This window comes from Moschus berezovskii, chromosome 20 (genome assembly GCF_049115385.1).
Source record: "Moschus berezovskii isolate FMDL1 chromosome 20, NW_MosBer_1.0, whole genome shotgun sequence".
In the NCBI taxonomy this organism is placed as follows: Eukaryota; Metazoa; Chordata; class Mammalia; order Artiodactyla; family Moschidae; genus Moschus; species Moschus berezovskii.
In genome coordinates this window covers 46,221,067-46,245,490 of record NC_142479.1, presented here as the reverse complement: position 1 = coordinate 46,245,490, position 24,424 = coordinate 46,221,067, and the positions used below count along the sequence as shown (strand labels likewise).

General features: G+C 55.5%; 1 protein-coding gene across 8 annotated transcripts in view; it reads left to right on the top strand.

Moving 5' to 3' along the window:
• The window catches only part of EPN2 (epsin 2), a 51,782-nt gene extending 27,413 nt beyond the window's left edge, over nt 1-24,369 (top strand). For 3 of the 8 annotated variants that reach the window (XM_055407415.2, XM_055407416.2, XM_088828944.1), the window contains exons 3-10: nt 1,380-1,547; nt 11,992-12,104; nt 13,365-13,457; nt 14,105-14,297; nt 17,960-18,133; nt 18,376-18,462; nt 20,453-20,665; nt 21,887-24,369. In XM_055407415.2, coding sequence (XP_055263390.1) covers nt 1,380-1,547; nt 11,992-12,104; nt 13,365-13,457; nt 14,105-14,297; nt 17,960-18,133; nt 18,376-18,462; nt 20,453-20,665; nt 21,887-22,185 — 1,340 coding nt within the window. In that variant the 3' untranslated portion in view covers nt 22,186-24,369. The remainder of the gene's footprint in view (nt 1-1,379; nt 1,548-11,991; nt 12,105-13,364; nt 13,458-14,104; nt 14,298-17,959; nt 18,134-18,375; nt 18,463-20,452; nt 20,666-21,886) is intronic. The other 5 variants (XM_055407418.2, XM_055407420.2, XM_055407419.2 and 2 more) reach the window with 5 other exon arrangements.
• Nucleotides 24,370-24,424: the final 55 nt, after the last annotated feature.

Genomic DNA, 24,424 nt, shown 5'->3' with positions numbered 1-24,424 from the left:
TTACCTGCTTCCTCCTCAGGGCAGGGCTGAAGCAAAGGGCCTGGCTGCCCACAGCAGCAGGGGATTGGCTGTCCTGGAGAATCTACTCTCTTTTATATTCAGTGTCTTTCTGAAACTGGGCTTTGGGTCTCCTGACCGGCTCAGCATCTGCTCTGCTTGAGCATCACTGGGTGAGGCAGTGCATGTCCACCTCACTTGCAGAGGGAGAGGCCAGGCTTCCTTCCCACCTCTGGGCGGGAGTCCTTGCTGATTCGGTCGCACGGCTGGGTCCGTGTTTTCTGGGCTGCTCTGTTTTCTTGCTTTGCATGTTAAAGATGCTGGGTCTTTGCCCAGTGTTCAGGAGAGATGTCAGGGAGCAGAAGTGGCATTCAGGGCCTGACGGAGGCTGGCCAGGGAGCCATTGGCATCCTAGCTGTTCATGGACGTGGGCCCTGAAATGGTGCCCCTCTGCCTTCTCAGTGTGGTGGCAGGCATGCAGCCCTGGTAGCCTGTAGGGTGAGGGACACAGAAATTGTGCCTCTGGCTGTGAAAACAAAAATCCAGGTACCCCTACTCTTTGCTTTTGGAATAAGTAACAGTGTTAGCAGAAAAAAAAAAATTCTAAGGCAGTTGTTTGCAGTTTGACAGCCCCCTGTTGACCTTGCTTATTTAGTTTGGCAGGTTTCAGTTTGTCGTCGCCCTGCCACTTGCAGCATTTGTGTTGGGCAGATTTGCACGGTGGGGTTGGACTCCCGCCTCTGGGATTCTCAGCGATTGTCAAACTCAGAGGCCAGCATTCCTTGTCCCACGTGTAGTTCTTGTCGTTTCCCCACCTAGTTTGGATGACTCTGCTCAGGCAAAGACTGGGACCTTGGTGAAGCTGCTTAAAAGAAATGGAGCATGCAATCTGGGGCTCCAGGGGCTCCGCTACGCTAGGTTGATAGAAAAGGAAGATTGCCCTTAAGAAGTGAAGTCGTATGTGTCCCTCAGGGAGCCCCTCTCCGCCAAGAAAGGCCGCTGCAGGTAGGCTGGTCTCTGGGCTGGCCTCCTCTTTGGAAGTGGTCACGTAAGGGCCCTGGGGGCTGCTTTTCTCCTGACTGCCTTTTGAGGTCATTGCCCCTGAGTCGCGAGGACCGAGCGTAGGAGCTGAAGCCATGTCCCATGCATCGAGTGAAGACTGTTCCCAGGGCTGGGAGGAGGTGGTGGGGCCTTGTGTCTGGTCCCGTGGCCTCAGCCTTCGCCTCCCTGCCCAGCGGCCCTGAGTTGGCCCACCTCTGAGAGCCCGAGCTTGAGCTGCATGTTCAGAGTCTGTTTGCAGGGCCTGGCCTTGCCTGTCCCTCTAATGGCCTGTTTCTGTGTGTGTGTGTGTGTGTATGTGTGTGTGTGTCCCTGCCCCACAGCACCCGAGGCCTCACTGTGTCCCCAGCACCGCACTGGGCCCCCGCGGGGTCAGAGCGAGGAGCCGCCGCCGAGCCAGCGCCCACCCTTCCTGCTGCGTCCGGGGCCACCCTCCTGCCCGGCCAGCGACCCGGCCCAGCCCTGCCTCTCTTGGGACCCCGCAGCCCAAGGTGGGAAACACGGGCAGCCTGCTGGGTGTGCTCCTGGTCACCCAGTACAGCTGGCTTTCTCCCTGCCTCCCGGGCCTCAGGTGGCTCCCTCTGCAGTCCAGCGCCGGTCCTCCCCTCTGCCTGGAGCCCTGGCTACCCTGCGCCCCTCCCCACACCCCTCACCCAGAGGCCTCAGGGGAGCCTCTGTTTGCTTTGCATGAGGCCTGGGTGGCTGTCGGGCTCTCCCAGTCCCGCGCCCTGCGGGATTGGAGGTGTGCTGGCGGCAGCCCCGGATGCGGGGAGGACCGGGCCCCTGGGCCAGGCCTGTGGTTTGGTCCTTGTCCCACTGGCACACCCAGCCAGGAGCCATCCTCCATGTTGTGGTGGTGTGGGTGGGTGAGCAGAGGACCAACTGGGGTGGATTTTGCTTCTCAATTCCCTGCCGTCCTTCTTGAAATCCGCGGGACCCGGGACCGTGGCGAGCAGAGAGCTGGCTGCCCAATCAATTGTAGGTTTCTGTGTTTGGAGGTCTCTGACTCGGTGGGGATGGAAGCGAGGCTTGCTCTGGGGCTGATTGCTAGCTCTCCTGGACAACCTTCAGCTGGTACGGGCTACGCTGAAAACAGATTTCGCTGCAGCCTACGAAGAAGTGCGCTCAGTCCACTGCCTTGGCACCTGGGCCCGCCGCAGAGAACGCCTCTTCTCGCTCCCTGCTTGGTTCTGACTGGGGCGGCCAGCAGCCATGGACGTGGCCCCTCACTTGGGCCTTGTGCATCTTGTGGCCACCCTGCCAGTGCTCGCGGGATCACTGTGTTGATCTCTGGGCCCATTTTCCCCTCACCCTCTGTCCTGAGGGAGGACTGGCTTTGGTGCAGGGAGGCAGGCAGAGTGTTTCAGAGTGACACTCCCCCTGGTCCCCAGTGCCTCTGAGCCTGCCTGTCGAGTACCTGGGGCCCCCAGCTCTCCTGGGATGCTTGCATTCAAAGCCCCCGAGTCAAGGCCCTCAGGTCCCCCCCGCCCCAACTCGGTGCCTCCACACACTGCCAACAAGTTGGTCACCCCACAGCCCACACTGCCTCAGCTCTGGGGCTAGAGATAGAAATTAAGGGTAAAATGAGTGAGTGAGTTTGTTTTCCCAGAGTTTCTCAAGCGCTGGATGAGGTTTGGGCAAACCAGTGTTAGGTGGTGTCACCGTTCTAGGTGCCTTCCTCTGTGTCTCGTACCCTCACCGTCACGGATGATCCTTTCTGAGCACCCGCCTGATGACGAGTATGAGGTCAGGGCTTCCCTGGGGATCTGCCTTGAACACCCCGGCTTGGAATGCAGCATGGAGGGACCATCCTGACCAGCCTCATGAGACGCAGCGGAGATCCAGGCCGGGCCGCCAGCTCGGCTGGTGTGGTGCGCTGTCTCCATTGGTGGTTGTCTCAGGCTGGGGCACTATCCCTCTTTTCCTTTTCTTGACACTTAACCTTTGGAACTACATTTTGTGGGCTTTTCCAGAAATGTGGAAATGTGCCGTATCTTGAAGCTGTGAGTCTAGAACATCTAATTCTTAAAGGTTAGATTTTGTTGGTAGTGAAGGCTGTTTCCAACTTTGTAGCTGCCCTTTCTCTGCTCCCTGAGCCACTGGCTGCCCAGAGCCCAGGCACACGTCTGACAGGCTGGAGTCTTGGGGTGGGCGCGGGCATTGTGATCGTGGTGCTGAGGTTTCTCGGAGGCTGCGGCCTGTCCAGTTCAGGTTCTTCCTCCCATCCCTCCAGCTGATGACTGGTAGCCATGCCCTTTCAGAAAGTCAAGAGTCAGTAGGCGGTGCGCCCATGGGCCTCCTCCTGTGGCCTGCTGCCGACTCGGTGACCAGCCCGTCAGGCCAATGCCCCTGTGGCCCGCTTCGCCACGTCTAGGTGGCGAGCTCAGCATGGGTGGCACGAAAGAAACTCTGCTGGTTTTCTCATTGTAAGATAATGCCTGTCTACCCCTGATAATGTAGAAAGTGCAAAAGGAAGACAGACACTCCATAATCTCCTTAGACTGCTGCTGTTCCCATGTGGGTGTGTCCTTCTGAATGTTTTTCTAAGCGCGTGCTTTTCTAGGCCTGCAGGTTTGTTTGGATCTCTGCCCTTTCTATCACGACATCGTCACCCCAGCTGCCAGGCAGTGGTGGGGCCTTGTCATGGCCATCTGTCTGGGGAGAGCCAGAGAGTTCTTACTCTGAGGAGGAAGCGAGGACCAGATCAATACCCATATCCCCCACAGCCAGCTGTATGGACAGACCTGGATCTGGGTCTGAAGTGTGTTTTGTGGGAGCAAAAGGAATCTAATGTTTTATATTGTATACATGGTAAAACAGTGCTACACACGTGTCGTTTGTAACAAAGCACACATCTCAGAAGGTTACAGCATTCATTTGCCCGGGGCTGCCGCTGGGCAGTGAGGGCTCATGGTCCGCAGATGAGGCCTGGTACACATCTTGACAGTGTGCCATATGGAGTTGCCCGGAGGGGGCTGGGCAGGCGAGTCAGAGGCTGTTCTCACCCTGGGCACAGTGGGCAGGATGCAGTGGTTCAGAGGACCCCTCAGCTGACTCAGATAACCTGCTGTGCATTTTCCACGTTGCTCCACAGTTACACTTGACTTCAAAGGTTAGAACTCTGGTGGGTTAGAGGTCCATAGAGCAGGTCGGGATAGTGCTCTCTCCCAGTTCTTTGTGTCCCCTGTGCTGTCACAGGCTCTCACACGGCGCCCCGACTGAGGGACATGCTCTGCGAAGGGACTGCATGGATCACAGTCTCCACCCTGTCTGAATTGTGTCCAGGTTCTCACAGTGTGTTAACAACGTGGTGAATACATTTGGGCAGAAAGCTGCTTTTCCAAGGGGTCTTGATGTAGAATTGTTTTGTCTTCAATGTAGAATTCCAGAAAGTGAGGTTAGTGGACCAGTGTGTTAGCATCATTCTGTGTCTTGAACTTGTTTTCCCAGCAGACCCGGCCCAGGTGCAGCACCCCCAGCTGGGGTACGAGAGAGGTAGTCATGCTTGGTGGATAGCCCCGAGCCCAAAATGGGTACTGAGATTTTCCTGAAAGATAATTTCTAGTTTCAGTTATATTCAGTCGCTCAGTCGTGCCTGACTCTTTGTGACCCCATGGACTACAGCATGCCAGGCCTCCCTTTCCATCACCAACTCCTGGAGCTTTCTCAAACTCATGTCCATTGAGTCAGTGATACCATCCAACCATCTCATCCTCTGTCATCTCCTTCTCCTCCTGCCTTCAATCTTTCCAAACATCAGGGTCTTTGCAGAAGAGTCAGTTCTTTGCATCAGGTGGCCAAAGTATTGGAGTTTCAGCTTCAGCATCAGTCCTCCCAGGAATATTCAGGACTGATTTCCTCTAGGATGGACTGATTGGATCTCTTTGCCATCCAAGGGACTCTCAAGAGTCTTTTCCAACACCACAGTTCAAAAGCATCAATTCTTCGGCACTCAGCTTTCTTTATAGTCCAACTCTCAGTCCATATATGACCACTGGAAAAACCATAGCCTTGACTAGATGGATCTTTGTTGGCAAAGTAATGTCTCTGCTTTTTAATATACTGTCTAGGTTGGTCATAACTTTTCTTCCAAGAAGCAAGCGTCTTTTCATTTCATGGCTGCAGTCAGCATCTGCAGTGATTTTGGGGCCCCCCCAAGATAAGGTCTGTCATTGTTTCCACTGTTGCCTCATCTATTTGCCATGAAGCGATGGGACCGGATGCCATGATCTTAGTTTTCTGAATGTTGAGTTTTAAGCCAACTTTTTCACTCTCCTCTTTCACTTTCATCAAGAAGCTCTTTAGTTCTTCGCTTCCTGCCCTAAGAGTGGTGTCATCTGCCTATCTGAGGTTATTGATATTTCTCCCGGCAATCTTGATTCCAGGTTGTGCTTCATCCAGTCCAGCGTTTCTCATGATATATTCTAAGTTAAATAAGCAGGGTGACAATGTACAGCCTTGATGTACTCCTTTCCTGATTTGGAACCAGTCCATTGTTCCATGTCCAGTTCTAACTGTTGCTTCTTGACCTGCATACAGATTTCTCAGGAGGCAGGTCAGGTAGTCTGGTATTCCCATCTTTTGAAGAATTTTCCACAGTTTGCTGTGATCCACATAGTCAGAGTCTTTGGCATAGTCAATAAAGCAGAAGTAGATGTGTTTCTGGAACTCTCTTGCTTTTTTGGTGATCCAGCGGATGTTGGCAATTTGATCTCTGGTTCCTCTGCCTTTTCTAAATCCAGCTCGAACGTCTGGAAGCACTGTTCGCATACTGTTGAATCCTGTCTTGAAAAATTTTGAGCATTACTTTGCGGGTTTAGTAGATGATAATTTCCATCAGGATATTTATTTTAAAAGTGAGTTTCCTGTTTGTAAGTGTTGCTCTATAAGAAACTGCTGTAGGCATGTAATCTCAGTTTATGACTGAATTAAGAAAGAGGGCGTTCTGTCTCGTTGAAGTTCCGGTGACAGCAGCCCCACCCCCCCACCCCCGTTCCTCCCGAGCATCTGCCTGGGGAGCTGTGGGTGTGGCCCTCACCCCAGTGCCCCTCCACCAGAGTGTGACTTCCTAAAGCACCAGGAACCATGGGACCCCTGGGAGAGAGCAAGGAGGAAAAATGGCTTCCCGTTCTGGACAAGCTCCTAGCTCCCACCTTGCCAGCTGATGACCTTGTAACGGACAGTATTTACTCTGCATCCCAAAGAGAGCAGCACAGACAGGACGGGCTCTGAGTCCTGCCAGCCAGCAACAGGGCAGCCTTTGTCTTCCCAGCTGCCCATCCCCACCATCGTCCGCGCTGCCTCCTTTCTTCCTGGGCTTCAGCTTTCGTGTACCTCAGGGTGTTGGGACCAGTGTGTGAGGTGTGACCTTGGGAGTCACAGCTTCTGCTCACTGGAAACTAAAATAGAAAATGAACACACAGGTGTGTGGAAAGAGGCTGGTTGGGGAGATGGCCCGGCTGCAGGCGGGTCTGGAGCACAGGTGAGGCCCCCGGTCTGCGGGCTCTAGGTGCCCGGGGCAGGGGTGTCTGCACTGAGCCAGGCTGAGAAGAACCCCTGCCCTCGGAGCGTCCCAGTGGAGGGGATGTCCTAGGGGTTCAGGAGCCAACCCTGGAGGGGAGGCCAAGGTTCTCTTGCCCGCCTGAGGGCCGGAAGGAGGGCATGGTCTGAGGGCAGGAAGGAGCTGGAGGATTCCAGGGCCTTTGCAGGGGTGACAGAGCAGGGGCCAAGGGTGGGTGGTAAGCAGTAGAGAGTCGAGGGGCAGCTCCTCCCCGTGGCAGGAGCGTGCAGGGAGGTGGGGCCCAGACATGTGTGCTGAGAGAGCCCAGGACCTGGGGCTGCAGCAGCACTGACACGGGTCTTGTCCCCTGTGGAGGCTGGAAGCCCTGGATCAGGGTGTGCGCAGGCCTGTGCCTCAGACCCTCACGCGCAGGGAGCATGCTGCCTCATGCTCCCCCTGCTTCTGCTGCTGGAGGCCTCCTTGGTGTCCCCGGGCCATGGCTGCTGCCCTCCCCTCATGTCTTTGCCCTCATCTCTTCCCTGCCTGTAAGGACACAGGTCACTTTGGGTGTGGGGCCCACCTGCTCCAGTGTGACCTCAGCTTAACCATTCACTAAGGAATCTGCCATAGCCATTTCCAAATCCACCCGTGTTCTGAGGTGCTGGGGGTCAGGACCTCACACCTTTGGGCCCGGTCTGCCTTGGCCCCTGGGCAGGGCAAGGCTGTCGACCCTGGTGAAGCCCCACCTGCTCTCTGCCTGGCAACCTTGCCGCCTGCCCCCAGGCCATGCTCCAGTGTCCCCGCCCCCTCCCCTGTGTGTGTCCTTACTGGACATAGGCCCTGGGAGAGCAGGGGCTGCCCTCTGGCCTGGAGAAGCACCAGGCATGGTGTGTGCAAACGTTAGGACCGAGGGCGCCGAGCAGATCAGGGCATGAGGACAGCATGGCATTGGCTCTTGAGTTCTGCCGGCTCTGAGTGGCCTTGTGACCTCCCTGGGCCCTGGTTCCCTCCTCTTTGGGAAGCAGTGATGATGAAGGGCAAGGCCTTAGGTGGGCCTTTGTCCCTTGTGGCTGCAGGACCTTGGAGAGCCACCTCATCTCTAGGCCTCAGCCCCGGTTTTGGGTTGGGTTGGCAGGCAGGACCCCGTCTGGGCTGAGGGTTAGGCAAGACGCCAGGTGTAGTACCACTGTCATATGCCAGGCGCCGGACCAGGTGCCCCCTGTGGGAGCTCATCTGGTCTTAACAGCAGCCCAAGCTGCGGGGACCTGTCTCCCATCCTGTGGGTGAGGAGGCCAAGGCGGGGGGTTGAGCAGCGGCAAGCCTGGGTCTGGGCCCAGGCTCCAGGCGCACCCTTCACCAGGGCTGCCTCTCTGAGGCCGAGACCATCAGCTTGGGTGGGGATGTGGTGAGGTGGAGCCCACACGTGGCAGGAATTGAGGGGGCTGGTGGGCAAGAGTCAGGAAAGCACGCCGATGTGCAGGGCGTGCGTGTATGTCTTCTGGGTGGAATCATGAGAAAATGTCAACAACTGTTTCCTCTGGGAAGAGGGGTAGAGGCAGGAAGAGTGGGGCGGCCCTCACTTCCTCTTATGCTGAAGTATTTAACACAAGCTCTGGCATCTCCCCTCCCCCATAGCCTGACAGTGGATGGAGTGGACAGCAGCCATTGGGCCGTCTCGTCCCTGCCCGCGTGCCCATCTGCCCACTGTTCTGACTGTGACGTACAGCCAACTCTCTGTACTAAGACCACCCAGGATCCTGTCTCTTCAGTCTGACTGTGTTCACGACCCTCATGTGCTGGGATGCTGGGCTGGCCGTCCTGCAAAGTGGCCTTTGGTCTGTGTTTGTCTGCCTCAGTCCTTTTCCTGTGTGTCTGTGAACTGGAATCAGATGTAGAGTCTGCGTTGGGATCTAGACAGGGTTTGCCAGGACTGTAGAGTGGTGGTCAAAGGGCAGAGCATGGTCATGGTCCAGCCCCTCTTGTCCTGAAGGTCACCCGGCTGTGGTGGTACTTCAGTCTCTTCACATCTTGCACCTTTTTGGCTTTTCCACAACGTTGTTGTTCAGTTGCTCTGTCATGTCTGACTCCGCGACCCCATGGACTGCAGCACAGCAGTCTTCCCTGTCCTCCACCATTTTCCAGAGTTTGCTCAAACTCAAGTCCATTGAATCAGTGGACATGTTATTTCCACAACATATTTATGTATTTTCTCTCTTTCAATGTTACCTGGGGTAATCTGAGCTTATTTTCTCATAATTCATTTCACTTGACTAAAAACAGTCTTTCCTGCTGTTGCCTGTGATCTGGGAGAGGGCGGGCCTGGAGGGTCTCCCAGGGGACAGGGTCAGAAGCCTCTGCTCTGCGTAGGAGTGTCCTTGGTGGCCGAGGTCATCGCTGACTCAGGAAACAGCCTGTGGAGCACAGGAAGATGTCGCCATGCTGAGGAAGGCCCAGTAAACACTTCACTACAGTTCAGTGATGAGGAAGGAACTTAGCTGAACGGGGACCTGGTCACCGGGGGCAAAAGTGGCCCTAGGCTCAGCGCCAGCTCTGCAGCCCCTCCTTCAGTGGCCGACAGAAAAGGGAGGGGGAGGTCACGGCTGCCAGAACCACAGTCCTCAGCCCACATAGGCCTTGGGCCACCACGGTGTACGTCTGTGGTTTCTGCCCCATGAGACAGGGGGTGTCTTGTGGCTGTGGGTGGAGTGGAGAGCAGTGACCTGGGCAGGGCCAACCCCCAGGGTGGCGGCAGCTTGTCTCGGGCCCTTCCGCCCCTCCCATTGCTCACCTCACAGACTTGGAAGCAGAAGCCTGGAGTGGTGGCATCAGGGTGCAGCTCCCTGCTGCAGTGGGGTGGGGACAGGCCAGGTGCCTGGTGTCCCTGTCAGCTGGCAGGCGTGGGGTGGTGGCAGCGCTCAGACCCAGGTGGGGTCTTCTTGGAGCTGTATGACCAGGCCCTTGCCTTCTTGCCAGCCCGAGTGCCCAGCTTTCCGTGAAGTTCCCATGCAGAGCCGCCTGTGGGAGGGGGCCTGCAGTCTGTGCCCTTCAACCAGCATCCGTGACTGCAGACGCTGCTAAAGAGCTCTCTAGGAAAACTACAGAACATTGCCAATGAGAAGAGGCAGTTTCCTGTTTTTCTATTGCCTTGAGTGCTTTACTTTCTTTTTTCAAAATTCCCCAACCTTGCGCAACTGAAGTGCCTTGTAGGGGGCATTTGGGGCCCGGTGCAGTTGGCCAGCCCCTGGAGGCGAGCAGAGTGAAGGGGTGTGGCCCTGCAGGAGGTACCAGGTTGGGGGAGGGTTTCTGGTTCTCCTCCTGGCCTGAAGTTTGAGAAAATGTGGGCCTGTGTGGGCTCCCTGTCCAGCCTCCCCCTGTGCTTCCTCAGCCAGGGTGGTGGACCAGGCAGGACAAATGGGAGCCCACCATAGGGGTACCAGCTTTGCGCTCCTCAATACGGGTCAGACTCAACCGCAGGGAAAGGGAAGGGACATGCTCGTGCTCCCAGGGTGATGAGCTTGTGCGCACAGGGCCTGCCTTCCCTGGAGAGCATGGTTGGGGCAGAAAGCAGCAGAGACCCAAGGGGACTTGCTTCTCGTACTGCCCTGTGAGTGGTGGACCCTCAGAGTGGGGCCGGGCCAGGCTCTGGTGACCGGAGGGCCCTTTCAGGCTCTGTGCTCACTGTCCTGTTCTCTGGCACAAGAGGCCCTTTGTGGGGCCGAGATGCTGTCACTAAGGCAGGAGCATCTCCACCGGACGCCACCCTCGCAGCTGAGACCCGTGTGCGCTCAGCTGACGCTCCAGGCTGGTGGCTGTGAATTCTGCCATCTGCGCGACCTAGAGCCGTGCATCCGCTTATAAAAACCACAGCATTTAGGGGAATACCCTTTGTCTGATTTCCACATTGATGTGGTGAGCTATTTCCGTGTGTGCCGGCCACACATTATTCCAGCAGCGTCAGCTGGGGGGACACAGACGTGCACATTTGCATTTGAAGCTGGGCCGGCCACGCAGCTGTGCAGCGAGGCACCAAGGACAGGGCGCCTCACTTCTCCGGCTGGCCATGCAGAGCCCTGGCCCATTCATCCTGTCCCAGGCAAGTCAGGCTCTGCAACTGCACGGCCAAGTTCAGCCTTCCCTGCCAAGATGGGGCCCTCTGTTCAGAGCCCTTTGGGGGTATAGGGTGGGGCCTGGGGCCTGGTTTCCCCTTTGGGAGTAAGTGAAGGATGGTGGATATGCAGGGTTTGTTATAAACCGAGGATTTCGTGAGGCAGCCTCAGAGAGTGTTCCATCAGGAGCTGGCGGGGAGCGGGCGGCCCACGGGGCCGTGACCTGGATGAGACAGCCACTCTAGTTGTGGGAGAGCCTCCTCCTGTCTCCCACAACTGTCCCCAACTGTCCCGCTTCCCTTGTTCTCGCCAGTCTGGGTGGTGGCATTGCTTCCAGAGCACAAGGACTCCAGAATCTGCCGTCTGCGATGGGCAGAGGCGAACTTTGGGGACCAGACATGCTTTCGTTTGGGGTTGTTGTTAAGAAATAGGATTGTTAAGATAGATTTGAGGACATTTTGTTACCATCCAGCTTTATTTCTAAAGGAATGCTTTGGAAAATTGGGGTGATGAACTGGGATTGGACTTAATTTTATTTAGAAGAGCATCTTTGTGTTTTTTCCTAATTGCAGTATTTTTTGCTCTTTGACCTCTTCATTAGCTTAGAGTACACATGAGGCAGTTGGCTTTTTTTTTTTTTTAAACCGTTTCTCTTGGTTGACCGTGAATCATAGTGAATACACTGTGTTCCAGGCCTGGTTGCTCCAGATGTAGTCTCCTCACTGTGTTTACGTGTCTTTCCTAAATGTAGGACAAGACATCACCCTTTACAGGCTGCCCCAAACTGTCCCTCAGCCTTGCCCATTGGACTGCTCAGGGACCCCAGCTCAGTCTTGCCTCTCCCACCTTACTCACTGCAGCCAGAGCACAGCCATCTAGAAACTTCAGTATCTGAGCTCTTCCCCACCAGTTAATTTCTCCCAAAGAAGCAGATCCTGAGAGCAGGCTAAAGTGGGAGGTTTAGGCTGAAGCAGCGTTTGGGGTCAGGAGGTCTTGAAGAGGACCCGTGAGTCCACAGAGGCCTTGGGCTTTTCCAGAACTGTGCCCTCAATCTTGTAAAAACTTAGCTCCCCTCCTTGAAGCTGTGCAGCTCTGCCATGGGGGTAGGTCTGATCCTCGAGAGGCCGGAGCTGGCCCTGCCTGTGCCCCAGGATATTTTTCCTGGTGGGTGCTGGGCAGCTGGTGTGCTTGTGATGTTCCTCAGCTGTGACCTTGGAATGGTCGCAGACACCCCCTCTCCCCGCCTAGGTGGACCCATGGGTATGAGGTGGGAGCGGGTTGCTGACCAGGGAGCATGGGTCCTTCACGGTGACTTTGCCTCCCCCACAGCCACCTCCCCACGGGTGTCCTCGGAGCTGGAGCAGGCAAGGCCGCAGACGAGTGGGGAGGAGGAGCTGCAGCTGCAGCTGGCGCTGGCCATGAGCAGAGAAGTGGCCGAGCAGGTGGGTGCTGGCAGGGACACGCCCCCAGTGGGGAGGGCCTGGGCACAGCCACACGGAGGAAAGGCTTTCAGGACATCGGTCCTGGGGACGCACCTGTCAGAGGTGCTTCGTGAGATGCTCCCTCTGCACCCTGTGTGCAGAATATGATCCACAAGGTGGCTGGAGAGCATCTGGACCCGGAAAAGGACAAGACAGGCTGGAGGGAGGGCCCAGGAGAGGAGAGTGCTAACGTCCAGAGAGGGGCGTGTGTTTGTTCTCCCTGTTACGAGCATGCATCAGAAGATGGAAGAGGAGGGGAAGGAGTGGCCAAGAGGACCTTCAGAGGGGTTGGCCCTCTGCTGCCGCCTTCAGCCCTGACTTGCTGTCCTGTGGTTAAAAAGGGCAAAGCAGTGTGGCATGGCTGTGTCACCCTCTCGCTTAGAAGTGCCGTGAGGGACAGGCAGGGGATCACATGGAGGCAACTCTTGGTCCCAGTGTGGCTGGTCTCCTTGTGACTGGAGTATCCTGTAAAGTCCACAGTAGCGGACAGCCCCCAGGGTGGCCCCTCAGTCCACACGACCTCCCTATGGGTCCTGCCCCACCCCTGGCGGCCCAAGGGAGGTACAGAGAGCTCACAGGGAAAACAGGGCGGATGGACATGACCCCCAGTGTGGTTCCTTATCCCATCTTAGAGTAAGACACAATGAGTGAATTCACTTACATTTAATCATTATATTATCCATTTGTAAAAGCTCGAGCAGTCCAGTCTTATATATGGTGACTGTGCTTTGAATAAATATAAAATATAATGGACCATTTCTGTTAGAAATCAAAAATAGAAACACACTTGTTTTCTGGAAGCACAGTGGGGGTCAGGGTGAAACAGCCTGTGATCTGTCCCCCTTCCAGTTCCTTTCTGGATTGTTTGTGTTTTTTTTTTCCTTCCCCTCACTGCCTCCCGATTATTTGTGTTTTATGAAGAGACATATTGCTTCCATAATTGCAAAGAAATTTGAAGTCATTTTCACTTTGAGAAGGAGCATTTTAGAAGTATTCCTCTTCTCTCTGGTGGTGTCTGTGCCCTGGGCTCCCTGGTGGGACTGGAAGTAGGTAGGAGTCGCACAGAGGGGGCGGGAGACCCTCGCTGTCCACCTTGTCCTCAGACCCTTCTCTGAAGTGACTGGCGATACAGCTTTAGTTTCCGGCTGTGGCGGGAGGGCCGAGCTGGGTGGCGATGTTGTGGCCATAACCACCAGCTTCGAGGTCCATTGTGCTCCACAGGAAGAGCGCCTTAGGCGGGGCGATGACCTCAGGCTGCAGATGGCCCTGGAGGAGAGCCGCCGAGACACGGTTAAAGTTCCAAAAAAGAAAGAGGTGAGTGCCTCACGGGGCTGGGGGGGTCACTGTGTGAGACCCTCCCAAGCCCGCCCCCACGGTGTGACAGCAGGAGTGAGGAGAGGGCAGAGTACACACTTCTGCCTGTGTGGTGGGCCCCCATCACCCCTCCTCGGCATCCGCACCCCCCAGCCATATGGCTCCAGCCGCTGCTTCGTAAGCTGCACATGAAGTGCTCTGAAGCCTAGAGGTGACTGCTCTGCCCCCGACAGCCTCACTGTCCTGTTGGAAGGCAGAGTCCCCCCAGGGCCAGGGGCTCTTTTGGGGCCCCCACCCTGATACAGTCCTGCGGGCCCTGACAACAGCCAGGGTGGCCGTGAGAGTGGGAGGTTGAGCCAGCCCCCGGGAGAGAGGGCCTTGGGTGATGCTGGCCACTGCGGGGCCAGGTGTGTCAGCGGACAGCACCTGGAAGGAGGCAAAGCCTGCAGTTTCCCAGGAAACCCTGAGGACCGGTCGACAGAGGGCATGTGGCATGTAGGGTGGGGCCAGGTCTTCACTGGGAAGTGGTGATGTTGGGCAGTGGCAGTCCTGTGGTCTTTGGGGGAACCCCGGGCAGGTGCAGATGATGGGTGAACATGTGCCACCAAGCAGCAGAGCTCACCTGTCCCCTTCCCTGCTCATCTCAGCAGCACAGCTCCCACCCACAGCAGACCACGCTGTTGGACCTGATGGACGCCCTGCCCAGCGCGGGCCCTGCTGCCCAGAAGGTGGAGCTCTGGGGCCCGTCCACCTCCGCCAGCCAGACCAACCCCTGGGGCACGCCAGCAGCCCCGGCCAGCACCACAGACCCCTGGCCGTCGTTCGGTAAAGACCCCCCTGGTACATCTCCCCTGCGCACTGCTGGATGAGGGAGGGGCTCCAGGCACTCTGCTCACCTGGCAGCAGTGGGTTTGAGTCCAGGTGACGGGGTGGGTGTCCAGGCCTCCACGCCCCCTGTAACGCCCTCCTGAGGGTGGTGGTTCGAGCTCCGTGTCGTCCTGTTGTGAGGAACTTCACTTGGGCACATTTCTCCTCTGCTTCCCACATGCACTGGAAATGGCTTGTCCCTCCTCTGGAACGCACAGCAACCCTCAGCCTCAAGACTGCATCCTGGTTAAGAAACTATCATATGGCGTGAAATGTCTGAGTCGAGTTGCTGTGATTAGCTAGAAATCATGACATGCTTAAATGACTGAATTAAAGTAATTTTTCTTACTTGCTATTTAAAGCAATAGCAAATCTGTTTAATAGGCTGAATGAACATTTTAGAGATCTGTTTAATGCCAGTGTAAAGTGAACTTGTGACAGGTGATTCAGACATGAGCGTGGCACCATCTGTTTCACCTGGGTGGTAACCTTGGGCACATGGGCTTCCTGATCACTGGGCAGGGCTTGGCTACAGGCTCTGTGACAGTTTCCCAGCCAGCTTGCCGCTCTGGGAGCCCCCCTGCTTCTGTGGCTGATCTGTGGACATCCTGTCTTACAACTTTGGATGTATCTTTTGTGCCCATGTCTCTTGGGGCCTTTGTCTCTGCATACCAGGACCCCATCTTTTGTATTCAGCTCAGTTCCCTAGCAGTTGGTTGAAATGTACCAAATGCCAGGTTCTGTTTTCCCATGCGGGGACCGGGACGGGCACAGGTCATGGCCATGCCCTGGGATCACACAGCACGTCGCCCTGGTGCTCTCCACTCGGCGTGTTTCCAGAGTTATCCGCATGGTAGCACACATTCCTACCTCACCCCTTTTTATGGCTGAATAATATTCCACTTTATAGATTAAATCATATTTTGTATAACCATTCAGCAGTAAGAGATGATTGAAACCTGGAAATTTTTTTTTAACAAAGAATGGTTATTTTTGGCTGTGTTGGGTCTTTGTTGCTGTGCACAGTCTCTCTCCAGTTGGAGCTCGTGGGCTCTAGAGCACAGGCTCAGTAGTTGTGGCGCTCCGGGCTTAGCTGCTCCGTGGCATGTAGGATCTTCCCAGAACAGGGATCAAACCCAGGTACCTTGCGTTTGCAGGCGGATTCCTAATCACGACCACCAGGAAAGTCCATAACCTTAAATTTTCAAATCAAACCTTTAAATGTTGACAGTGAATTTAAAAAATTAAGAGCATATTTGGAGCTCATCAGAATACAGCTGGGGTGGCCTCGTGTGGTTTGTGGACTGCCACTTTGTTGTCTGCTGCTCCTTGCCCGACCCAGGGCCAGCTCCTTAGTTCTCATGCACTTTACTCTGGGCTCTGTGAGGGGGTGACATGGGGGCTGCAGGGCGGGACTGCACCCCAAGTACATCAAGGAGGCAGTCTGATGGGCAGGACACCAGTCATATACGGCCCCAGTGTAGACAGGTGGCTCTGCTCTTGGGCCAGCTTTATCCAGCAGCAGAGCCAGCGTCCTCGAGAGAGATCCTGCCAAGACTCAGCAGAGAGTGAAGAGTTTACCAACTCTGTGCTGGCAAACCTGAGGACTTGGAAAGTGGGTAAAGTCACACTCAGCCACACTGGTGGAAGGACACCTGTGAACAGGATAGTCCTAGAGTCACTAAAGGATCCGAGTCAGCCACGCACCTCCCCCTCACCCCCTAGTCACCCCACAAGTTTTGCTAGGAGGTCTGACACCCCACGGGAAACACCTCCCCTTCACACAAACTCTTGTGGGCTAGCACAACCTTAATGCCAGAACCAGACAGAAGATACCCAGTGTGAGAACAGACATGTCAGGCCAGGCTCACTTAGGAATACAGATGCAAAAACCCTCAGCAAAGAAGGAATGCAAAATCAAAATGAGAAAAACATAAATATGATATAGTATATTATGAAAAACTTTGTTTGCAAGGACCAAGTCAGGAAATGCACTGTTGTTGTTTAGTTGCTAAGTTGTGTCTGACTCTTTGCGACCCCCATGGACTGTAACCCACCAGGCTCCTCTGTTTATGGAATTTTCCAGGCAAGAATACTGGAATAGGTTGCCATTTCCTTCTCCAGGGGATCTTCCCGACCCAGGGATTGAACTTGCATCTCCTGCAGTGGCAGGCAGATTCCTTACTACTGAGCCATCTGGGAATCCCCAGGAAATGTATTAATGTACCATATTAATAAACCCAAAGAGAAAAATCATGCAGTCATCTCTGTAAAGGCAGAAACAGGTTGACAAAATTCACCAGCTTTTTATTGCAAAAGTCTTAGCAAACTTGAAATAATGCAGAGCTTCTGTAACCTGATCATCAGCTTCTGAAGGAGAAAGCCTGTCATGGTAAATGGTGCCATTTAATGGTAGATGTTTAAGAGCAAGACATGGATGCAGCCTGAGCCCCTGCCATGTGTTGGAATGGGTGGTCCTGGCCAGCACAGCAAGATAGGAAGAAAAGGAACTCGAAGAGCTCCACCGCCATTCTTTATGAGAGATGGGAGAGAGTGTGTAGCTACCAGGGAGGGGTTTATTGGAATTGAGAGTTATTAATAGAATTACTGTGAGAATAAATAGGATGAATTTGAATGATTAGAATTGAGTTTAGTAAGATTGCTGGATATGAAAATTACTACGTGAACTTCAGTTGTTTCTCTGTATAACAAAAAGGTAATTAGAAAATGAAGTTTTAAAAAGATACCAGTCCCTAGGACTAACTTTTACAAAAGTTGTATAAACCCCTTATGGAAATAAAAACTAAAGTAAAAAGTATTACTGAAGCCACCTGTGGGGATGGAGCTCCTGCGTGTCCCAGAAAGCACAAATCAGAGGAAAATCCTGGGGGTCCTGCCCCATCTCAGTTGAGAACTTCTCCATTCTTCAAGTGACCCCTTAAGGAGAGTGAAGGGAAAGTCCGAAAGTGAGAAGGTGTTTGTAACTCATGGAAGAGAATCAGCAGCCAGATGTGGAAAGAACCCCACCGATGAACATGATGGAGAAAAGCAGCCCCTTGGGAGGCGAACAGAGTCAGCACCTCATGGGGGGCAGGGGGAGTTGTGAGGGGCTCCTGGGGAGCGGCGGCCACATAAGCACACCTGCCTTGCCTTCTCTGTCTCAGAGCGGAATGTCACACAGCAGGAAAGCAGCACAGCTGAGCCTCCCAAATAAAACACGTGAACACAGCCTTGTGGTGTGTCTGCTGGGCACCTGATTCAGGGGCCCTGCACTGCTCACCCAGGGGAGGTGCTGACTGTTGGGACGGGGTGCAGGGGCAGGGTGTGGGCCCCTGTAATGCTCCGAGGGAAGAGCTGGCGCGTGGATGCTCTTGGAGTCAGCCCCCCCACCACGGACAGTTACCGGGCGTGGAAGTCTGTCTGTCCTTCAGGGAAGGGCCTGTCCAGACCTGCCAAGTTGCTATGGTGGCAGCCAGGTGTGTGCCCTGTGCTCTCTGAAGCACACGGGTCTGCCGGCAGGCTCTGTGGCCCTCTCCCCCCGGGAGCTCCTACCACCCAGGGCTGGCCCTCCCCCCTCACTCCGGCTGCCCAGCCCTTTCAGTGGGCATCTTCGAGCCAACCCTACCTCTCCACAGGTGCCAAGCCAGCTGCCTCCGTCGACCCGTGGGGGGCACCCACTGGAGCCGGCACACATGCTGCTCCCAAGGGCTCAGACCCCTGGGCTGCCCCGCAGCAGCCAGCCCCCGGTGCTGGGAAAGCCGCTGACCCCTGGGCTGCAGCTTCAGCTACCAAGCCTGTGTCTTCCTCTGGTGAGACTCCCTTCCTGGCTCCTCTGCTTTAGTCTGAGCACCCTGCTCTGAATGGGGAGTCCATCTCCTGGTCCCCGCCCTGCCCACCTGGTAACCCAAGGCTGTGCTTCACCTCCCTTTCCTCAACTGGCTCTCTGGTTCTCCCCACAAGGGGCAGAGATGCCTGCCCACCCCAGCCCAGGTGGGCAGTGGAAGGCAGGGAAGTGGAGGCCCCCTGCAGTCACCACCACTCTCTCCCCCAGGGTCCTTCGATCTCTTCAGCAATCTGAATGGTACAATTAAAGATGACTTCTCTGAATTTGACAACCTCCGAACTTCAAAAAAAGCAGGTACATGAGGTGGTCGTGGTTTCTGCGCAGTCCTGTGCCCTTGACCATCCCCGTCTCTGCAGGGATGACAGTCATGAGCCCAGCAACTCAACGTGCTTTCCTCTTATCTGACTCGGAACTGGGGTGACTCGGGGCAGCAGTGGATGCCCTCTCTCTGGGCCACCTTGGCCTCCTGCCCTGGGGCTGCCTGCAGAGGCTACTGCCCTGGCTTGCAGCCCCGCATGGCCCCTGCCCCACCTCTGTCTGCCTTCATCCTCCCAGCTCCCCAGAGGCACCCCTTTTCTAGGCCACTCAGGTCTCTGTATGGGCAGGCATCTTTGACACAGACACACACACAGAGGCACGCACACACAGATATATGCACACACATACAGAGACATGCTCACACAGATACACATATACACATGCATACACGTGCGTACATGTGCGCACACACAGACACGCACATAGACACACACACATATAAGTGCATGTGCACATGCACACAGATATCCACATACATACAAACATGCACACACACTGACACACATATACACTTGTGTGCGTGCACACACAGATATATGCACATGCAAACACAAGCAGCTCCCACATTGCCCATCAGCCACTGTGCAGGAGGCCTGACTTCTCCCTGTGTGCCCCTAGGCTGGGAGGGGTCAGGGTAGAGGGCAGAGGGAGGGGCTGGATACCCACTTTACACACCCCACAGGGCTGGGGACAGAGCATCCTCAGGGCCACCCCTCTTGCCAGAGCAACTTTTCTCCTTTCTCTCTCCTCTCGGCTCCCCTTCCCCATTTCCCACTGCCTCCTGTGCCTCCCCCAGCAGCCGGACTGGGCTGGTCTAAGGTACAGGCAGCCTGGCATCCCGTGCCACCCCCAGGCCTTGCGGCTGATTGGCCGGAAGCGCCTTAGAACTGCTGCTTCCTGGGCTCTTTGTTTTGCCATGTGAAGAAAGCAGCAAGCTTCCGTGTGTCCTCCAGCCAAAGCACAACCTAACTGTCCATACCTGCTCCCCGCGCCTAGTGAGAAGTCTGAACATGCTTCCTTGGGCCTGCGAAGTGTTTACCTCAACTCCAGCGGAGTTCCACTGTATCAATAGACAGTTTGGAAAAGCTTATGGAACAAAATGAGAATCGTTTCCAATTTTTCTATGTGCTTGTGGCCACCGAGCTTCATCCCAGTACTTTTCCTGAGCTCTTATATATGGCCTTTGTCATTGAACTCACACTGGTGTGAGAGAGTCCAATCCTGCCCCCGTGACTTTTTGGAAAAACAGATTGAAAATATTTTCTCTCAGCTTTAAAAATCCTTTAGAAATAGTTTTGTAGTATCTCAGCAATGTTACTGAATCTTTTGCTTAGGGGAGGACATTTCAGGTTGACTTCTAGGTTGTGTGTCTCTGTGTGGTGTATCTCGAGACTGGGCTCCTGGACGTGGGGCTGCAGGAACAACGAGCAAAGACACCACCATTTCTAGGAACCCGCATCCACATTGCCTTCTCACATCTCGGCAGAGCATCCATGTCCTGCTAGCCTGTCTCAGCACACCCTCTATTGGCTGAAGTTTTAAAAATCATTTGCTTTCTTACTGTTGAGAGATTCACTTTCATTGTAGAAACTTTAGAAAATGAAAACATCCAAAAGATGTGATTTGCTCACACGTAGCCACCAACCCACAAGCCGTCGTCGTGTGTGTGGAGACGCTGCTGCGCTGTTAGTCCCAGCTTCTCTCTGTTGGTCTCTCCCTCCTCACGCCTTCTGTCCCTGGACTTGGGTCTGGTGGTGCGAGCCCTGCCCTCTGGCTGCTGGCAGCTCCAGTTTGGGGCTGTTGGGAAAGCTCTGCCATGAATGTCCTATCCTCTGGGGCAGCCGTGCACATCCCCAGTGAGGCAGCGTCTGAGGAAATCTGGGTTCTGGACACTGCAGGGTGGGGATGCGCCTGTCCTGGGCCCCCGCCCTCCAAGCTCACTGGTCCGTGTGTCCTTGTCTTGCAGCCAAGGCAGCCTCTCCACCGGCCCAGAACAATGGAACCTCCAGCCCTGATCCCTTTGAGTCTCAGCCCCTGACCGTCGCTTCGAGCAAGCCCAGTGGTGCCCGGAAAACCCCAGAGTCCTTCCTGGGCCCCAATGCGGCCCTGGTCAACCTGGACTCGCTGGTGACCAGGCCAGCCCCACCGGCACAGGCCCTCAACCCCTTCCTGGCACCAGGTATGTGGCTTCCTGGGTTTCCCCAGCCATCCACCCTTCTTGAGAGTGGCCCTGGGGCATGCCTGTGGGCACTGACCTTCCCTCCAACCATGGGTAGACTTTTCCCACAGGCCATAGGCAGGTGGGAAGCATGCTCTGGAGTGCCCGCATCCTGGGCCAGCGCTGGTGCCTCTCAGGGGCCTTGTGAGGGGCTGGAAAACAGCCCCTCCTCTCAGTTGAGACCACCGAGCAGAAGCTGCCCCTTGCTTGGTGCCCCCAGCCAGGGAGACCCTCTAGCAAGCACCAGTGGGACAGTGCTGGGGGCCAGGGGAGCCAGGGTTGGCTGCTTCCACTTCGGGTGAGCGTACCTGGGCCCTCTGCCGAGCCGTGCTCCAGGGACCCTCACTTTGCCCCTGCTCTGGGTTCTGCCTCTTCTGGGACCAGAACTCTGCCCTCTGTCCCAAGCCCATCCTGCCTGCTGGTGGGCTCTTCACCCTCAGGGGCTCCACAAGGCTGCAGGATAGGCCCCAGCCCTCGAGTCGGTGGCCAGGGCCCCATGTCCCACCCCAGTCCCGAGCCCCTGTGTGCTCACACCTTCAGCTGCGTGAGCCGCTCACCACTCACTGTCCCTGCCACATGCTCTGTCCCACCAGCCTGGCTGTCTTGCTTCTCCCCGGGCGAGAGGGTCAGGTCTACCCTTCAGCCCCAGTCCAGGCAACCCTCTTCTTTAGGAAGCCCCTGTCCTTCCCCAAGTTTTCCTTGGGCTGTCCAAGGACAGGAACGGGTCATGTTCAGGGCATTTGGCCTGAGGACTTGACAGGGCCGAGCTCTGAAAGCCTCTAGCAGAAGTGCAGAACCCGCAGCCATGAGCTCCTGAGGGGATAGGGGTCTGAGTTTCTCCTTGACCGCGGGATTTCTGAGATTTCATGAGGTCAGGGTCCCCAGGTGCAGCATGTGGGGACCACTCTCAGGCTGCACTGCTCATCCCGCCTCCCCCAGGGCTCCCCTTTCTCCCCACACCTGTGGTTGCTGCTGACGGTGCTCAGGGTGCCAGCCTGGAGTAGGTGTTGGGCCCCATAAACCTGGTCCATCACTTGGCTTCTCACAGCCTGAGTTTCCTACTCGACATCGCGCCCGGAGGCGGGGCTGCCTGGGTGGCTCCCTGGCGTTGCAGTCCAGCCCCGGGGCCCAGGGACGCTGCTGCTCTGACCACAGCCGCTGCCCCTCCCGCTCTCTCCCCAGGTGCTGCCCCGGCCTCGGCCCCTGTCAACCCCTTCCAGGTGAACCAGCCGCAGCCGCTGACGCTGAACCAGCTGCGGGGGAGCCCAGTGCTAGGGGGCAGTGCGTCCTTTGGGCCTAGCCCAGGCGTGGAGCCTGTGGCTGTGACCTCCATGACCTCCACAGCCTCCCACCCAGGCCTGGGGGCCAGCAGCTCCTCCCTGCCGCCACTGGGCCCTGCTGCGATGAACATGGTGGGCAGCCTGGGCGTACCCCCGTCGGCAACTCAGGCCACTGGCACAACCAATCCGTTCCTCCTCTAGTGCCCGGCCGGGACCCATGCAGAGCATCCGTGCCAAGGACGCCGAGCAGGGACTGACGCTTGTGGAAGGGGTCGGGGAGCAGGGGGATGGGTGTCAGGGTGTCCCGTCTGGCTTCCTGAACAGAGGGTGTCTCTGTGGTCCCGGGCCTCAGTCTGAGGGGCGAGCACTGGCGGAAGACAGAGGCATCACACAGCATGCGGGTCCCCAGGCCCGTGTCGTGTGGCAGCCCCCTGACCCAGCCTGGCCACCCCGTTGTCTCCGTGGGGATCTGCCAGCTCTCAGGGGCTTGGCCGAGGCGGTGGCCATGTGCAGTGCCAGTCCAGCCTCAGCCCAGGGTCTCTGGGACACTCTCGCCCAGGACCCGGCCCCTACCCCTAGCCCCAGGGACACCCCGGGCAGCCCCAGGCATGGACCGGATGGAGTGCCGGCACCTCAGACACTGACCTTTTGGGGACGCAGTTGTGTGTGTTTTACTTTTCTTTGACTCGTGCGTGAGTTCAAAGTGAACGCCACCACCGTGGAACAACTCTTGAATTAAATCCACTAGAGAAGCTTTAAACTAACCTGAGCGTAGCCCTGCCACGTGCTCCATGCTTGTATGCGTTTGCACAGATTTTGTTTAGTACAGTTTCATATTTGAGTTTGCAGAATTATCAAATAGTCTTTTTTTGGCTAATATTTTTATAACGTGGTTCTTATTTAACTGTCTAGTTTTGATAGAATTTACCAGGTCTGGCTGAATTAAGATATTGGCAGTGTCATGTTAGCGGTTTAAATTCTCTTATTTATGGTTTTAACTCTGAAAGAAAATTTAAATATGAAGAGACAAAAAAATGCCTTATGGAAAAACTAAAGCAAATTCTTTATAGGAAAAATATGGGAATTTGATTACACATAAAAGATATTTAAAAAAAAACAACCTACAATAGTAACAAAAAATTGTAGCCTCCAGTTGCCTTTTCCTTTAACTCCCTTTTTTGGTAAATTACCAAACTGACTTTCAGCCTTTTTGGCTAGATCCTAAGAGAGAGGCTATTTTTCTTACTGATGTACCAACGTGAAGAAAGTTAAAGACAAAATCTAACATATGTGACTCACCAGGTTTTATCAGCTAACTTCTGTGACTGAAGGCATGCAGTTAACAAGACTTGCGTTTACAGTGGAAACATGGGATGGAACCCTCCCTGTCTCTGTGACCTCCCCCTTAACTCCACCCTCAGGGCAGAGGTGGGGACAGTGCTGGTGGCTTGTGGGGAGGGCAGTGGGGCTCTGCTGTGGCTCCTGGGGCAGCCCTAGGCTGACAGGCTGTGGCCCAGGCCTGGCTCCCATACACTCATCTGCCCTCCAGACACGTGATGTAGAAATAACCATCTCTTTCTTTGGGGAGGAACGAAAATCACTCTTATACAGAAAAGATATTAACAAACATGCACTAATCTTACCTCCCTCTCCCCTGCTTCCTTTGCCCTACCCACCACAATTTAAAAAAGTATTAAGTCACAAAGATCAGAAGAGACTCACTCCTCCCCAGAGCAGGGACATTGCCCCATGTCTGGTCAGCTAGCCTGGTTGGGACGTCAGTCTCCATTTCCACAGTGGATATCTCGCCTCCGGCATCAAGGGCAGTTAACACCCGGTCCCTCTGCTTGTAGTGCTGGGCACGGGAGCCTGACAGAGCAGCCTGGAGAGCTCACCCTGCTCCTCCTTTCGGGGGCCACGTCCAGCCCGGGCTCCAGAGTCATCAGGAAGGCTGGACCGGCTCTCCTCTCCCAGTGGCCCAGGGGAGGGGAGGCTCGGGGCAAGATGCTTCCCCAGGGAGGGATGGGCTGACGCCTGCACAGGTGGCAGGACCACACTACTGGGTGATGGGGCCAGCAGTTCCTCATCAGTTAAGAGCCCTTCCTGATGTGACATGGGTCTCCGAGGCCTAGGCAGCCTCAGCTCCTGCCCCCGATCAGACCTGTCCCCGGGTACCTCTTCCCATTGCCCGTTGCACTGATCATGAAGCCACTGGCACTGCCAAAGCGTGGGATGTGTGCCATCAAGTGCCCTCCTGCCAGGTGCCATGGTGGGGGTGTCGCCCAGCCTTTCTCAGTCCAGGGGCAGGTGGCTGGTTTTGAACTCAATGTATTGACTATTGATACTTATTTACTGTATAAATATAATTTATCATTTGTATCATGATGCGGTTTCTGGCTGTGTCCTTCCCCTGCCTCCACCCTCATCAATCCCGAAACAC